This window comes from Lissotriton vulgaris, chromosome 4_1 (assembly GCF_964263255.1).
Source record: "Lissotriton vulgaris chromosome 4_1, aLisVul1.2, whole genome shotgun sequence".
Taxonomy (NCBI): domain Eukaryota; kingdom Metazoa; phylum Chordata; class Amphibia; order Caudata; family Salamandridae; genus Lissotriton; species Lissotriton vulgaris.
The window spans coordinates 2,018,905,672-2,018,923,412 of NC_141691.1; the positions used below are offsets into that span (position 1 = coordinate 2,018,905,672).

At 44.8% G+C, this 17,741-nt stretch overlaps 1 protein-coding gene across 2 annotated transcripts in view; it reads right to left on the reverse strand.

Annotated features, from left to right (window-relative positions):
* Positions 1 to 17,741, reverse strand: part of OPLAH (5-oxoprolinase, ATP-hydrolysing) — a 294,072-nt gene that overhangs the window by 58,670 nt on the left and 217,661 nt on the right. For both annotated transcript variants that reach the window (XM_086966421.1, XM_086966420.1), the window contains exon 16: positions 17,081 to 17,232. In XM_086966421.1, the coding sequence (XP_086822547.1) occupies positions 17,081 to 17,232 (152 nt within the window). The remainder of the gene's footprint in view (positions 1 to 17,080; positions 17,233 to 17,741) is intronic.

A 17,741-nucleotide genomic window follows, 5' to 3' on the forward strand; every position in this document is an offset into this window, starting at 1 on the left:
AAACAATCTAAATACGGCAAAAAACAGCAGGGGCAGGTCAGCCGAGCACGGACCACGCCGCTCGGGTGCAGGGGGCGTGGTCACGAGGCGGCAGGCGGCAGCGAGGCAGTAATTCCATACTGAGTAGAATAAATTAGCACTATTTGCTGTGCCAGGACAGGTATTGTTTTACTAAAGTAAAAATAACACATATCGTGCATTACGGTTAAATTGGGTGGTAACAATAATAAATTTAAAATGTATTACACATAAACTACAAACGTAATCTATGATTAAAAGAAATACAATATCAATTATATGCAATTCAGTTACCCAAATCCCCAACCTTCCACTCTAATTCAATTAATAAATTTGACAATATTAAAAAAAGAAAATACAATTTAGGTTAGAAAATATTTTGAAACAAAGAGCCAAAGGTTTTGGATGTATGTGCTCCTTCAGATAAGTGATTATAGGTAGGTTTGTCAAAGTGCTCAATTCCTACATAGCGAGAGTCGTGATCTTACTGCAAAAACAATGCAAATGCTGACGTTTCTTAACAACGCTCAAGCTCTCTCATTCATAGCCAAGTACAATATCTTCTTTTTTTTTTAAATAAAATAAGATAGTAAAATATACCTAGAGAAGGAGAAAGGACTGGTGTATGTCCCTAGACAAGTCGATACAACAGGGTGGACCAGCTGTTCTTAACCTTTTGACACGTGTGGACCCCCACTGAAATATTACTAGAATCCAGGGACCAACTTTAAGTCATTTTTGGAAGCCGTGGACTGAGCAATTCTGATAATTTGACCCTCAAAACAGAAAAATATACACAATCAAATATAGAAAACAATTTCATATATTCCATTGTGCTTCTTTATTTATTTATACTTTTATCATTTTAGTTTATAAATTGTAATATTATATAATTTTGCAAAAGAGTTGCTGGCCCCCACAGTGGGCCTCGTGGCCCCCCAGGGGTTCTTGGACCATAGGTTATGAACCACCTAGGTAGAGAATGCAAGCGGAAATGGGAGAAAATAGGGAAATGTTGAGAGCAAGCTAAAGAGACTAGTGTTTTCATTGCCTTGGGTCTAGGTCCTCGGTAGACCGTGACACAACAATGACTCTATCTATAATCTCACCTACGTCACTATTTTATTAAACTTGACTGAGGTCTCATACGACAGGGGCATTTTGGACGTGTCTGTAATGATCGTTCACTGCTTGTTCTTCTTTGTTATAACTTGCATTTTGTTTCTCTTTAGATGTCTAGATAATGAAAACCCAATTAAAAGATTTTTAAAAGATAAGTTATTCCAGAATGACTGAGGTCCAAAAGCATTAGAAGGCTATACAGAGAGGGAGGTGGTTGTGAGATTGTTATTGAATCATAGTGTTTTCTAAAGAGTTGGCGATCAACTCTTTCCTAAATTGGAGCAGCGTTGAGGCAGTCCTGATGAATTACGGGCATGTTGTTCCAGATCCTGGGTGCAAAGACGGAAAGGTACGTTGCCTTGTTTTTGTTTTTTTACTAAACTTCTTAGTCTGAAGTCTGATTGTGTCCTGGCTGCAGATGTGCTGATTGCCACCAGAGATGAAGAGCTTGTCAGACAGTTAGGCGTAGAGCTTTAGACTAGGCTTTGATAAGTACGATACCAGTCCTGCATTATGGATACATAGGCGAATCAATAATATGTTGGCCTATGCTAAAAAAGAAAACTGGGAGACTGATGACCTTTGGATCAGTAATGCACCAATGCAGCTAATCCCATACCTCTGTGATTATAAAATAATGTTATCGCTTACATTCTACCTTAAGAAAAGTTTCCAGAACATTGAAGGGAAAGAGAATTTGCCAGAATCAAATGGGAGTGCCATACAAGAAGAGTCGGCAACGTCACCTTTTAATGTGTGCTGAACATCTCTCAAGAAAGGCCTTTCCATTGCAAAGTTGGATGCATCATAACGCACTTCTGATTTAATGTGCAGTTCACTTTAGTCTACCGGCAACTGGCAAGCCTTAATCGTGTAAAAACCCACTATCTCGAGACAGTATTCACCTGCATTTCCTAGCAAAATGTTTTGCTACTTTCCTACAACATAACGTTAGTTTTTAGGTTGAACCTAGCAGCGCACATGCGCTGCTCTGTGTGGCATTGTCTATTCACTTCTACAGGCTTTGGCCACGCCCTTGCAGACAATTGGTTAAAGTGTGTGTCCTTCTGAAAAGCTTGTTTCTGTATGGTTGCCTAGCGTTACATATCCCAACTTCTTGTGTCTTGCTCCTCCACTGGAGTATTAGCCTATTATGTGTATCCTCATTCTGTTGTGTTTTTCCCTTTGTGTGTGTGCATTTTGTTTTTTAATGTTGCAAAGTGCACATGCACTCGGCTTGTTTTTGCAGAGGCTGCCCCCGAAGGGGGCCTCGAGGGCTGGCACCATAACGGACGCCAAAGCCCGGGAAGGATCCGGTTCTAGCCGCCGGGAAGCGCCCCGAAGAGGAAGGGGCACTTTCATTGCGGCAAAACTCGCGCCAGGGTGGCGCCTAGTCGCCTGTCCAATGGGGGCCAGGTGAGGTTTGAACCTCCCCCAAATGGCAGCAACCACCCGTGTCATGGCGGGAAAATTGTGGGGGGATTATAAGACGCCTATACGGCAGCTCATCACTACATCGTGGAGCTGGGGAGCAGCGCAGAAGGATTTTCGAGTCTGCGATCTTTGGTTTGGCGCTGGCCATGCGACGTAGCTCTCCCCAATCTCCACGTGGACGCGATTTCCCCCACTTGTGCCGGCCTATCGAGTTTGTGCCCCTGGGATCCGTACAGCCGAGTGACAAAGTCGGAAGAGCAGCCGGACTCCCGACCAGCAAGCGGCCGGCATCGAGGAAAAGTCTCGGGCAGTTGTTCCCGAAGAGGAGACGATAAGGCAGCATGGCACAGAGAGCAGCGGGCAAGACTTCACTCTCTCTTGTCTCAACCAGGGGTGGACCAGCGCAGCTTACTTTGGAAGCGGGGGCGGCTGCGCACTGAACAGCGTGCAAAGGAGGGCAGCAGTACCTACAGCCACGACCATGAGGGTCTACATACTTGCTGCCCAACAAACTGCCGCGAACCAGGAACCAATACTGGGGTGTCCCTCACCGGCAGAGGACCGCCGCACAAGTGAAGATGCATGCCTCGGCAGGCGCAGCGGAGCCAGGGCACGCGGTGGAATCGCCGTCTTCATGTGTCTCCTTTCCCTGGTTGGTACCTGCAGTTTCAGGCGGAGCTGGAGTCATGTTGCAGAGGGAAAAAAGCAGCATACGAGGTTTGCAGGCGGCAGAGGAGCTAGGGCATGCGGTGGACTTGGCCGCCTTCACGTCCCCTTTCCCTGGTTGGTACCCGCAGTTTCTGGCGCAGCATGAGGCTTGATGCAGAGGAAAAAAGCAGCATACAAGGTTTGCAGGCGCTGGGGGCCGTTGATGAGGTCATGGCGAGTGTCGGAGGTAAGGCGAGCAGGGGGCGGAAGTGACGGCATGTCCTATGGCCGCGGAGCAGGAGTCCTTTGTCACCGTACTGTAGCGCGCCTTCATGTAATTTATAAGGACAGGGTGCAGTGCCCAGCTTTCCACCCCTACCCCTTTTCTACATGTGATGCTAGCACTAAAACAGAGGCAAATAAACACCCGCCTCTAAGTTGCAGGTAACAGAAGTATAAAAGTCTGAGCGCCAGGTTTTGTCGCAGTTGCACCTGCAGGTAGTGACAATAGGTTTGTAAGGGGCAATCTGGGTCTCATGAGGCCCAGTGGAGAACAGCGCGATGTAGCCATTGCTTACAGCGCATTAAGAAAGAAGTGAGTCTTTAGGGAGACTGGCGCATAGGTTGAGGGAGCATCAGAGATGTAGCTGCGGCTGGCGGGGTTCTTGTACAACGGATGCTCAGATGTTAAAGGAGCATCAGAATTGTAGCTTCAGCAAGGAGCTATAGCTCTAAAGGAAGTCTTGTACTTTTGGTGGTGCCAGCCCTCACAGGACAGGGTTCGAACCCTGCCAATGGTGTAAAAGTATCCCCAGGTGGTAAATTTTGCCATGGTTCTGGTACGAGGGATGGGGGTGGGAGGCCCTTTGACGTAAGCCTCCCTAGCGGCGTGGCGGTAAGAGAGGTACAGCGGATGGTTATGGAGGAACAATGATGGGGCGGTGTGTAGAAGGAGGGCCACTCACTATGGGATGCCGAACAGCAGGGTGAGTAGGCCTGACAAAAGTGGGTAGCAAACGGAGACGGCGCTCGCAGCCCAGACCCAGCCGGACGGCAGGGCACAAAAAGAGACTAGCAAGGTAGCGAGTTGGGGCCTAACTCTGGGGAGAGGCTACCCCCCACACGCAAAGGGGCGTGGAAACCAACAGAACAAGTTGGACCCCAGAAGTGTCAAGAAAGGAGATACGCCTATAAGAGAGCGGAATAACGAACTGTCATGGTGATTCACGATTCTATGATATGCATAGGAGGTATGGCAAGCAAATGATTTATGACCAAGAATGATGGATGACAAATGAAAGAATGATGGATGACAAATGACTTACGACAATGTAACGCAAAATGATTTATGACGTCCAAGTTATAGCGGTCCATGACACAAATGATTTATGAGACATGATGTATGATCCTCTGATATGCAAATAAGTGATGACAGACAAATGATTTATGACCGACAAATTGATTTATGACAAATGATTGCTGACAAGCGACGCTAATCATGTATGACGTCCAATTTATCCTGACACAAATGATTTATGACCCTGGCCATACAAAGTTATGCCCAGGGGACAGGAAAAGGAGTTGGTATATAATGGTAATAAAACTGCGGCCATCAACGACCACAACAAAACTACAACTCGTGTTGGCTGTGTTTTTGGTAATACGTCTGTAAGGAAGTTGGCAGGTCATCTGGGAGTGGGCCCTCTGCGAGGGTTATGTTTTGTTTGCCCTGTGGCACCTCTTCACACCATCCATGCTTTTCATTTTTGATTACCCCTCACGCTTCACAATATGAGCCCTTCCCCACCCTCCATGCACCAACGCAGCACTTCCCTTCTGTCGTCCGGAGGGGGCGTGTTTGGATACATGAGGGGCACAGCGAGCTCACACTTTGCCCTCAAGCTGAACTGCTCTCTAACAAAGTATTCAACTGTTGATGCACATGCCCCTTGTGTTTCTGACTTCTCCATCCAGCTTCACATCTTTCCTGCCCCAGGCAAAATGACAGCGAGTAGCACCGCTTCGCACACTTGGAGCGCATGACTTGAGACCACTTGGCCATTCAGTTTTTCTTGCCGCGTCACGTCCGCCGCATGGGGTGCTCATGCTCTGTGGTTGTACCAACTCCTCAGGGTCCCCTTTGCTAGTCCTCTGCGGAGTGATCCAGCCTTCCTGGTGATAGGAGGTTCTGTTCGATGCTATTTAGTCCCAGACCGCAGTAGCCGCACGGACGGGGCGTGTGACCCGCCGCTTCCTCGTCCAATTCAGTGAGGCTGCAGGACTGACTGTTGAGGAAGTGGGAATTCAAGCTCAGCTCCACATTAGCAAAAAGTCTGGGGGCGCTCTCGGCCCATCCCCATGGAGTGGAGAGACAGCCCCACGGAAAACTGCGAGCCGACCTTCACCGAAGCACAGAGGTGGCTGAAGGCGAGTCCCCTCGTTTCTCTAGTGTTTTTGTTTCCAGTTGTTTTGTGGCTTTACTGCCGCTAAATATTAACCATAACTGCGCTGAGTGAGGTCACGAACCGGAACATGTACTGCTTTGTGCATGCAGCCTAAAAAACATAAGTGACAAGGAGTTTGGACCAAAATTCCACTGATGTTGTAAATTGAGGGGGTCAATCTGATCACAACTTCAAAACAAGAAGACGTTGGTGGTCTTTTTTTAAAGAGAATGACCGTTGGAGATGTCGGTTTAAACTGTTCTCTGTAAAATAGGATTTAAAACTCGCTGTTTCCCCAAAGCTGTCAATTGCTCTCCGTCATCAAGTTAACAATCCCTCTGAAACTTAATGGTTTTGTTTATCATTGAAGTGGAGAGTGGAAATACCATGTTGGTGGTTACAAAGTCAACGCCACTAAAAAGCTATGACTTATACACATCTCACCCTTCTTTTTCAGCATATAGGTAAGGCCTTTCCTGTTTCCATGTCATTGTTTTTGTTGTATTAATGTCAGCTTAAAATGTGAGAGCCTTCCCTGTAATCCCTGTTGCTTTATGTCTGCATTCAGTAACTTAATCTATTTTTTCCGGTGCATTCTGGAACTTGTAGTTTTAAATTGTCCATTATGAATGCAGCACTGCCTGTCGCACAGTACCAAGGAACATGAGGTGGCATCTTTGTGACTGATTTAGTAAAGCAGTCGGGTCTAACTGCAAACTTGAGCAGTTCTAAATGTTTTGTACGGACTCACGCACACTGGCAGAAGTCTCACACTGGCAACTAAAGGTTGGAAGGCAAATATTGTTCAATTGTGCTCTGGCATTGGTGGGGAGCCAGCATTTTAAACACATATGACTATTAGCAGTTAATCATAGGCAATCAGTGAGCTGGGCGCTATAGGGTGACTGCAGCTGCCACACACCTGATAACAGGGAGGATCCACTTTAAAAGGCAGAGAACCATGCCACCCTCAGGCATATTTTCCCCCCAGTATTTTATATCGCGCACACATGACCCGAAGGTATAAGAAAGCTTTACATGAGCAAACACAAGGAGATGATGGACGGAGCGCTGAAACTTTACAGACACTCAGCCCCAGTCACAGAACTTGGTTGAATCCATCATTGTTCGTCAGCTCACATTGCCATCCCAATTAAGTCCCAGCTATATGTAAATCAATCTTGACCCTATTACTCATAGGAATAGTCCAGCCCAAACTGTGAATCCAGATCTTCCCTGGACCGGAAACAAGCATCCTGGGACCGGCTTCTGTGTATTACCCTTCATCAGCCAGGCTAGCTTGAATGCAGTGGCAAAGTGAGCAAGGGACCCACGACTGGGCATACCCCGCCGACTTAGGGTGAACAAAGCAAACACTAGGAAATGATGGGCGGAGGTCTGAAACATTTCAGACACTCACCCCCAGTCACTGATCTGTATTGAATCCATCATAGTTCTTTAGCTCACTTTGCCACCCCAGTTCAGACCCAGCTATATGCAAATCAGTCTTGACCCTGTGCCTCATAGGAACGGTCCAGTCTGTTCTGCCAAGCCAGGTCTTCCCTGGACGGAAACAAGCCTCTTGGGAGAACATCCTGCAAAAGCAAAGGTATTTACAGCCACCAGTTCAGAGCCTGAGTGAGCAGAAGCACTTTCAGGAAATGGCCGCCTTTTATGGTGTTTGCCAGGCAGGTTGGGAAAAGGCAAATGTATATTTTATTGTTGTATGGCCTCTACAGCGAGGGGTGGGGGCATAGGAGTCACATTTATATAATAATAATGCGTTGCCGCCTAAACTGCATTGTCCACTTGGCTAGCTTATCTCAAAGTCACATTCTGATAAATAAAATCAATAAATGCACAAAATGCTGGTATCGCATTTTTTCTGTACACGCTTGGCCAAGAGTGTCAAAGCAAAAGAGTTCATCAAATTGGAGTAAGCTTTCTGCGAAGCCTTTTTTGAGAACTGTAAGATATATCCTTGAACTGCTCGCTGTTAAAAATATCTGGAGGCAAATATCCACTTAAGTCGGGCGAGGCAATTTAACAAAAAGTTGCTGATACGAGTGTAATCCTTTTCTCAAGAACGGGGACAAACACATATTCTCACAAGCAGTTAGTCATCATGTTCACACGACCTAAACGTAGAAGTGAAAGCCCTGAGGCTCCAGCCTGGACTGCACTTGATGACTTGAAAGCAGCAGCAGAGAGGTCATTGAGTCCTCAGACATGTTATGGATTTAGTTCTTGTCTCTAGTGTACAGACGCATGATGAAATGAGGTCTGTGGAGCTGAAATCCCATCTCTTCAAACTCACGAAGAGCTGTACCACAAAGTCCACCATTAATAGGATAACATACTCCAACCCCAACAAAGACCAGAAGATCTATTCAGACAAGAGTTTCAAGATGGTGCCCAGCCAAGTTGGATCAGTGCTCGTAGGCCAAAGGCCATCAGAATTTGCTGCATGAACAGGTTCACAAACACTTTCTTCCAGTTTTACATCCTATTACAGTTCAAAGGAACCCAAATACTATTTTAGAATGGATGAATGTGGGTAGGTCCTTGTGCTATGGAAAAATATGAAACTCCTGTAGATATCAGTCACTTTGTTCTTGAAAGACACTATGAACAGCCCAGAAGTTGGACTGATTTGTTACATCCATGGCATTCCAATGTGATAATGAATAAACGAGTTATTCCACAGGTAACCAGATAATACCAGTTTTTAAAACTATAATGCATTTGTGTGTTTCCCATCATGTTCTTTTTCTGCAGGGTTCAATGGCAGCGAGTCTGATGACTTCATCTCTATATCAGTACTGCTGGGTGACTGGGCAAGCTCCATTAAGGACTGGATTCCTTGTTGTCAATGTTAAAGTGTCAGGATGGGCATGGAAGCAACCATTCCCCCACCCCCTCCCCCAGGTGTTTACTTAAATGTGCCCAAGGCACCATGATGGAAACCAATAGGAAGTATTCAGGTAATCCCAATCCAACATGGAGGACACAATTGTAATATGGTACCTGTGATATGACAAAATAGGGATCAGAAGTAAATACTTGCGGAGGGAATGCCATTTGATTCAGGTATTCCTTGCCTGGCAACAGTGCAGATTGTTTAGGGAAAACTCACAGTGTCTGCGTTTGTACCCTGTACCATTTCTTTCCACATACCCTCAATATATCAGGTGACATGTGTTAACCCTTTTTTGGAATTCTTTCATTCTATGTTGGACTTTCATTCATCTGTGTTGGATATCCGGTATTTTGAGGCTTATATCTGCCAGAGGTCCAGGGAACAGTTCTACAAAGAGAAGAGAGCAGAAATCCCTGGCTTATATTACAAATGCATCTCTCTTTTACAGGGTAACGGTGTCTCAAGAATATCCAGAGTTTCACTCTTTCCCCAGATCTCTGCTACATTTTGCCATAAAACCACACACATTGGTTGTTATAATGCCTATAAAAGGTATAGGGATTAGTCCCAAACTGTTGCTAAGCTTCTTGGGATCTGACAAAATTGGCTTCTTCCAATACAGCAACCGTTCAGCTCAATAAAGAAACCATAAGAGCATTGGAGCAAGCATGTTGAAAAATAAAATTACTCTCTAAGAATAATTCTGTGTTGTCTAAAGTAGGTCCTTTAGGGTTGATCCACTCCAGACTTTCAGGCTTCCCATCTAATACATATTTATATTGAATACCTTTAAAAGAATGTAGATCACATAGACAATGGTCATCTCAAAAATCTGTCATGGAATTAGCCCTCCAATACAAATGTCGGACGCCCTGAACTATAAACACCAACTAAAGGGTTGATATAGGCTTCTACTGAGAAACCTCTGCAGCTTTCAGTGGTAGAACCAAAGGCACGCCTCTGTGCTGTGAGCTACTGGGCTCCTTCTTGGTAGCTTTCATTACTCTGATGCTTGTGGAACATGTGGTTGACAGTTTTCCTATTCCTTCATGAGTGAACCTACTTTACTCAAGTAGAAGCAATGACAAAAATTGTTTGTAGGTCAGGAGTTCAATGAAGATACTCTAAGTGGCTCTAACTGATGGAACTTTGCACAATGTATCCTAGTAAGCCTTCCTACTTATGGATGCACCATAAGTAGGAAGGCTTCTCTTAGGTGAACCGTAGCACATCTCCAGATGAGGCGCAGACTGACACTGAAGATTTAGATTCTCAAAGTGTTAGACATTTTGGAGTGTGCCGAGTCTGTGTGCCTCCCCATCATCAGCACCCAACACGAATGCACCATATCCAACCAGTGTAACCAAAGCGGGAGCCCCCTTGTAAAGCCAGTTTGAAATACGCAGTGGTGTGGTCAGAGTGGGCCACGACAACAGAGGCCCAATGAGGGACTACATTTAAGAAAAATAGAACAATTTTAGCTCCACACAGTCTTTGTTAGGCAGTGTGTGTCCCTTTGCTGACTGTCACTGGGAAATCCCTTGAATTGGGTGGTCAAAGTGAAAAACCGGGGAAGTTGTGACATAGGGGACATCGTGCAGGAGCGGTTGGATGGCCACAGGGATCTACTAGTGGCTAAAGGCAGCCATTGGCCACTCAGGCTGTAACTCCCCAAGGGCCTATGTTGGCTTCAGAGTTCTGGTAAGCCATATGAATGCCACTGGTGAGCTTCAGACCCCACTAGCAGATCCCAGGAGTCATTAGGGACCACAATAGGTTGTAGTGCTGTCTTGTGGGATCGTGGTAGATGACCTGGGGCCGCCCGAGTCCCACAGAAAGTCACGGATCCATATTGCTCTTAAGAGGCTTCAACTTCTCAAGAATAAGACTGCTTGTGAGTTCTCAATTTTCACTTACATTTTCACTTGATGTCTGTTTTTGTATTATAACACTAGGTTATATAGACCTGCATGTGAGTACACACTTGTCAGATTAAGAGAGGGCATCTTCTTTTTGTTCCTCAAATGTCATCCTGTGGAATCATGTGGAGGAGTATTGTCCCCGTCATGCCACACGTTCCTACAAAGGGGCCTGCCCACTGCAAACTATATTAATTGATTCATACAAACAGTTGGCATGGCTGAGATCAAACTTTCTTTGGGAGGACATATCAGATCCTTCTTACCTCAAATCTCTCACTCCCCCTTCTGTAATGGGAGATGACAGTCCACAAAACCATTCAACTAATTTCCAAGAACACATTCTTGTTTTCTGGTTTCCTCAACATTTATTTATTGACATTTAGAAATATGTAAATATATTTACTCAGTACACGCCTGGGTGGATCTGCGGCACTATGGTTATCACACGCCTTGAAAGACTAGAACAGTGTTGGCTTCCATAACACGCCCTCTGTCCTTTGTTGGACACAGACCTCTCTGGTCCCTGATGAGGTGCTAGAGAGACAATTTAACACATACAAATGGCAACTTACGTCTCAAAAAAAGTCACACTCATTTACATTCAAAGAATATATGGATATAATTTAGGAAGATCTTAAAAAGCAAATATTCTATGGAACTCTGAGGCCATAATCCTGAAAGCTGATGCTTGCAGTGATATTTTAAAGGGATCAGGCTCAGCTACGTAAGGCATTGCTATTCCTCACTTATCTGAGAAAAATAACATGAATAATGCAGCTGCAGATCACAGATTCAACTCATCAGGAAAATGAACATTGTCTAAAAGTCAAACCCACTGGAAGAATTTCAAACCAAATACTGTATGGAGGCCTGTCACTTAATATCTTTCAGAAAGCAAATCAAGTCTGTGGTCTGTGTAATCTGGCAATGTCTTACACTGGTCCTATAATGGAATGTCACGATAATCACTGATCATGTCATTCATTGCCATTCAGCAGCACTACATGTAAATTTGTCCCATATGTCAGTCATAAGCTTTTATTCGATATGCAGAGATATCTTATAAGCACATTTATAATACAATCAATATAATGTACAATAAAAAAACCATTACCACAAGAAGTCAGTATGGAATATTAAAAAGATAAAAGGATATAAAAGTCCATTGATAAATTAGCTAAAAAGAGAATTAAACAGCTACTGACAATCTCTTGCATCGAATGAGCCAAAACTGCTTTAAAAATTTAGCTACTCCACACACAATGGGGGGGGGAAGTGTCCGTGCTTAGAATACGCAAGGCCACTAAATGACTGCGTGTGCCCATATTACGGCAGAGTGGTTTCAGCCAAAAGCTCCTAGGCCTTGCATAATCCGGGCATTCAAATAAAACATGCACAACAGTCTCAACCTTATTCGGGCAACATGCACAGTTGGGAGAAGTACGGTCCGCTATAGACCATTTCGATACTAGAGCACCTAGCGGGAGGAAACCAACTCTAAATTTAAAATAAAGAGCTCGGTCAAGGGGGAGAGTGATCAAGTCCAGGTAGGGTTCAATGGCCACAGTGTCTTTAATTTGTAAAAAGGCGGCAGTGGACCTGCAATGGTTGGAGCTAGTGATTAGACGCTCCGCAGTCCATTTCCAATAGAGCGCCTTGACAACTTCTTTTGGGGGGGCTGAACGGGATGACCAGCAATATCCTAGTCCAATATCCTCCAGAAGCTTTTTGGTATCCTTTAGCCATCTTATCTTGGCCCAACCCCCCTGGCTCATTATATCTCCCAGGGCATCAGCATAGGATTTTAATTCTTCGCTCCTCCAGATCCTTGTCCACAACAGGAGCGGGCGAAGCTGGGCCTGATCTCTGATGTTTTTACATCCCGTGTCCATCCACACTGGTACTGACGGTGTGCTCAGTGGAACAGAGATGAAGGATTTTAAAAGCTTGCTCTCTGCTGTGACTAGGGCATCCAGTCGGCAGTGGCCCCACAGTTCTGCCCCATACAAGGCTGATGTCGCTACTTTGGCCTTGTAGATTTCGAGTACTGGAGTGAGTGATCTCCTAGTTGAGGCCCTGTATTCCCTCATAAGAGCTCCTCCCACTCTCCCGTGATTGAGGACCATTTTTCCAATGTGCTTTGCCCAAGTCAACCTGTCCGTAATCCGGATACCAAGGTAGTCGAACTCGGCTACTTTCTCTAGGGGAATAGAGTTAAGTGTAGATGGGCGGCCCAATTTTTTAGGTGGGTTAACAACTAAGTATTTCGTTTTGTCCACATTTATTATTAGCCCTTTTGCATCACAGAACTCCTGGAATCGTGTTAAAAGTTTCTGTAAGCCTTGTGGGGTCTTCGAAATCAGGAGCGTGTCGTCCGCAAAAAGCAGAGTTGGGATGCAGACACCTCCAAGACAGGGGGCGTCGGCTGGTTCATGTTGAAGATGTTTTACCACCCCATTCAGATATAACGAGAATAGGGTGGGTGCCAAGACGCAGCCCTGTCTTACGCCCCTAGACACTGGTATCTTTTCAGTGAGCTCTCCGTTTTTACCCCAGCGGACCTGTGCAAAGGTGTGGGCATGGAGGTTTATGAGAAGGGACAGGATGTAAGGCGGTAGTCCCAACTCACGAAGGACCCTCCAAAGCTCCTCCCGGGGAACTAGGTCAAAGGCAGTCTTCAAGTCTATAAAGGCTAAGTAAAGACTACCCTTGCCTAGTTCCACCACCTTCCACCCCAAAAGGGACAACCTAAACACCTGCTCTATAGTCCCCATACCAGCCCGGAAACCTGCCTGAAAGTCTGATAGGATTTTATTCTCCTCCACCCATTGAAGGATCCTACCAAGGATAGCTTTACCAGCTATCTTTTGGGTGGAGTCTATCAGACTTATGGGGCGATAGTTTCCCGGGGTTTCCCTACACCCTTTTTTATAAATAGGGACCACCACCGCCCCTTTCCAGGATTCTGGCACTACTCCTCCCCTCATAATATCATTTAGGAGAGCTGCTATGATCCTTCCCCATTCCGCTGGGTAAGCCCTCATGAGGTCACCCGGAAGGCCATCCGGGCCCGGTGCCTTGCGAGGTGCTACCCAGCCTATAACCCCCTCAATCTCTAGGGGAGTGAAGAGGTCGTAGGCATGAGGTTCGATTGCTAGTGTGAGATCCCTCCCCACAGACAGTTCCCCATCAGGTGGGAGGTATAGAGACCCAAAGTGTTTTACCCAGCTTTGAGCCGGGATGTTACAGGGTCTCATGGATGCGTTGGATTTGCTCCGTTTACTTATAAGATTCCAAAAGACCCCTGAATCCCTGATTTTGCTAGCCTGGAGTAGGTCTTCCCAGTAATTTTCTTCCCACTCCCTTTTAGCCAAAGTTAGGGACTTTTTGTAGGCCTTCCTAGCTTCCTGGATCACACTTTGGGATTTAGATTTAACTGCCTCAACTAACTTTGCCTTTTTGCCCCTACATGCTTGGTTGTACCACCCCTCACCTGATTTTTTATTTCCTATATTGCCCGGCTTTTTAGAGTGCAGGGTAAACACGTTAGTTAAGGCTTCAATTAGGGAAACAAATAACCCACTTGCTTTACCCACCCCTTCTAAGGAGGTTCCAAGAGATGTTACCGTACGGTTTAGATGGGATTGAATTTCCCCAACCTTTGCCTCGGATAGGACCAGTTTCGCCCACTTAATTCTTCTACCACATGGGGAGACTTCTAATTCATCTAGTGGTACGGGTGCCACTTTGATGTTGGCCTTCCCTGAGGATTGCCACCATTGTTCTATTTTTAGGGAGAGTGGGTTGTGGTCACTTTCTGTCGAGGGGACCACCTGCATGTCCCTCACATAAGGCCACAAGCACACATCTATTAGGATATAATCCAACCTAGAGGTGTGCCCTGGTCTATTGTAGGTATGTGCAGCCCCCCTATCCGAGAAAGTCCTCCCATTCGCTGCCCTTAGATTAAATTCAAGACTCAGGGAGTATATCTGGAGCGCCACTTCTGTCCACCTTTTAATTGGCGGGATGTCCAGTACTGGGATCCCCCACCTAGCATCCTCCTCATCTTGGTCGAGGGAAACGTCCGAGCCCAAGGGCTCGAACGTGCAGTTCAAATCACCTGCAACCAAGGTGCGGGTCTTATGGGGGGTGTTATTTAACAGGGTATCGAGGAGAATTTGTCCCATATGGATATCCCGAAAAAGGCACGTTGATCCAGCCAATATGTTACCATGCTATAAAGCCGTAATCTAACCCAATGTCCATGGTAACACAGAATGCAAATTCCAGCCCTTTAAATTCAGGGGAAGTAAAATGCAATGACTGGGTTTATTTCTTAATTATCCTAGTTATTGTGGGTTTATTCAGTCCAGAATGCACTGTACAGCCAGTTCCACATTTCAGGAAGCTGAGTGATGAGTGGCAGGTCTATATTGCATATCATATATGATATTTTATGTGTTCCATAAGGGATAACACTGTTGGCATTACAGGAGTTGTTTAATAAACAATAAACCAATACAAATATTTAATTGTACGAGTCTGCTACTATTTTCTGGGCTGCAGTCATTTGTACTTGCACCCCATTTTTTAGTGAATGGACATATTTAAAAATACTAGGCTTTTGTGTCAGTAAACAAAAGAGGACACCTAGGTTCACGAGTACTTTGTATAAGCATTTCCCAATATTGCAACAGTGTCTTCAGATTATGTACCTGTAACATAGGTTATCCAGCATTAAACGTTTTCATGGATCCCCGTTCTTTAGTTATTTTTATAGGAAACTCTTAACACTGGATATGTTACTTCCATGTAAATTTGTGTAACATCGACAGCTTTACATGCATACAAGTGTAAGTGCCAAAGATGTGCAACTTATCATTTACATTATATGTCATGTGCACCCTCTAGTCGTATGTCCTTATGTTACAGGAACATACCAGTTCAGTGCCTCCACTTTGTCTGTAAAAGGTGCAGAACAGTTATTCACACCCAATAACATCCAGAGTCAAGAATTTGTTATATGGGATCCATTTCAGGTGGACCCATCCCTCTTGAACCCTCTGAATTAGGCTCGAGTCTCTCGGTCTGACATACTCACTAGGGTAATCTGTCTCCCAGACATTCCTTTTTGCCCTTGTGGCATTTCATCAGGCTAAAGGAATACATTCCCATAACCAAGGGCAATGCAATTTAGTCTCTGCCACACAACTAGGTGGTGGACACCCAGTGGCCATAAAGAGGCAACTCTAACTTCAAATAAACTATGCCACCTGATGGTGTGTATATATAAAGGTGGTGGCTCCTGATCATGGACTTGGTGGTACCCTGGAGCCTCCCTGCCAAATTCTTTCCAGGGAAACTCTGTTTAGATCTTTGGATGAGGCATCCAGGCACTAAATTAGCTGACGGCTAATCCATATTGGTTTAGCTCTTACCTAGGACAATATGCGTGGATCTACTTTTTAAAGAACAGTGTGACCATCTTAGTACTGTGCACAAGACGCGGCCACCTTGCTGAGATGCCATCAGTGCATTCCACTGCCAGATGCCAAGTTCACAGGTGCATCCCTCGGCGATTCACATTTTATATACACACAACCTTAATGCCCTGCAATTCCATACCCTTTTTTGCACATCAGTAAACTTTTTTATGATCTGCATCAAATAGGTAAGCATATTACAAAATGTGGGCAACTGCACAAATAAGGATAAGGCAGAGCAAATTTAAATTTATCAGATGTTTTGGTACAAAAAGAAACTGACTTTGAAAGAATGTTGTACAAAAGCAATATGACTGACTTTTTTTTAAGGAGTTGAAACCGTTTTGTGATAGTGTATTAAAAACATCACAGTAATAACAAACCAGAATATTTAATTAGACATTATGGTATTGCTGACATCTACTATGCCTAGATTAAGGGCTAAGATATCTAGCTCCAGATGTTTCAACATCAGCATAGTTGTTGGTCTAATACTAAAATACTGATTGGGCAATGTTAACTATATTTATGATAAGATATGCGTGATCAACACATTTTAGAGTGCAGTTAGTCACGTAAAGAATACCTTTATGGTAAAAAAAATTTAACTGTTTGTATCTTAAGGAATTCAACCATTATTATTTACTAAATCATCACAGCCTAAACAAGTGTGAACAGTGCAACTATTAAGTAAATCTAATTCAGATTTTGCAAAAAAAAAGATGAGCATCTGAAATCCAACTGGTGCATCGTATATCTCTTGAGAGGGTTTGTAGTGGCTTACATGTCTCATACAACTAACAGGAGAATGTCATGAAGAGTGAGGACGATAAGCATCAGTGGGGTGCACGAACAAAGGCTTCAGCCATCAACCTACTCTTGCCATATGTCACCGAACTGACAGGTGGGAAGCAGCGAGAACATGAGTAAATTATCAAGTAGAAGCATGGGTGGATCAACTAAAAACTCCCTCCAAGTCCACCAAGAAGTAGTAAAAAGCTATAACCCATCCACCCAAATTTAGATCAAGGATTCTCCAGTCTATTGGCAGGCATATAATCAATCATGCTCTGCCTTCGCTCTCACCTGCAATGCTCATGAAACGGTGGGAGAAGATCGACAGCTGGATGGCGTCCAGTTCTGTGCCGATCACCCGACTTCTTCCACTCCCAATGGAAATCTTGATATCGCCGAACTCGGTCACTGCAGCTGTGCAGTCTGGCTCCACTAGTATTGTGCTGATGGATGAGAAATTTAATGGAAGATAGAGTTTCAGCACACAGGAGTGCAACAAGAGGAGTACCTGAAGGTAGAAGAGCCAGGACAGATCCCCTGCAGGGAGAGGCCCAAGTGGAGACATCAACATTAAAAAGAGAAATGTGTGGGCCCTGGCCTGAATGGAAATAACGTGCAAACATTTTAAGTGGCGCAGGTAAGATACCAACATTGACACCATTAGGTGGTTTAACTAAAAAGCAATACCTAGGAACACAGAAAAAGAGGTAGTCAAGAAAAATGTGAAGCTGTGGCAGCAGATTACATGCATTAAGTGGAGTTGGAGAGAATAATATCAAAAGTAGCTGTAGAGCGTAAAGCTGGAGAGGGGAAGGGAAAGATGAAAGGAGTGAGGTACACCGCAACACATTGTCACCACATGATTCATGAAGTGGAGCTACCAAGAGTGACATCAAGCTTATGGGTATGAGATGGATCCGGACATAGTGAGGCTGGTAAGTGTGACATGGCA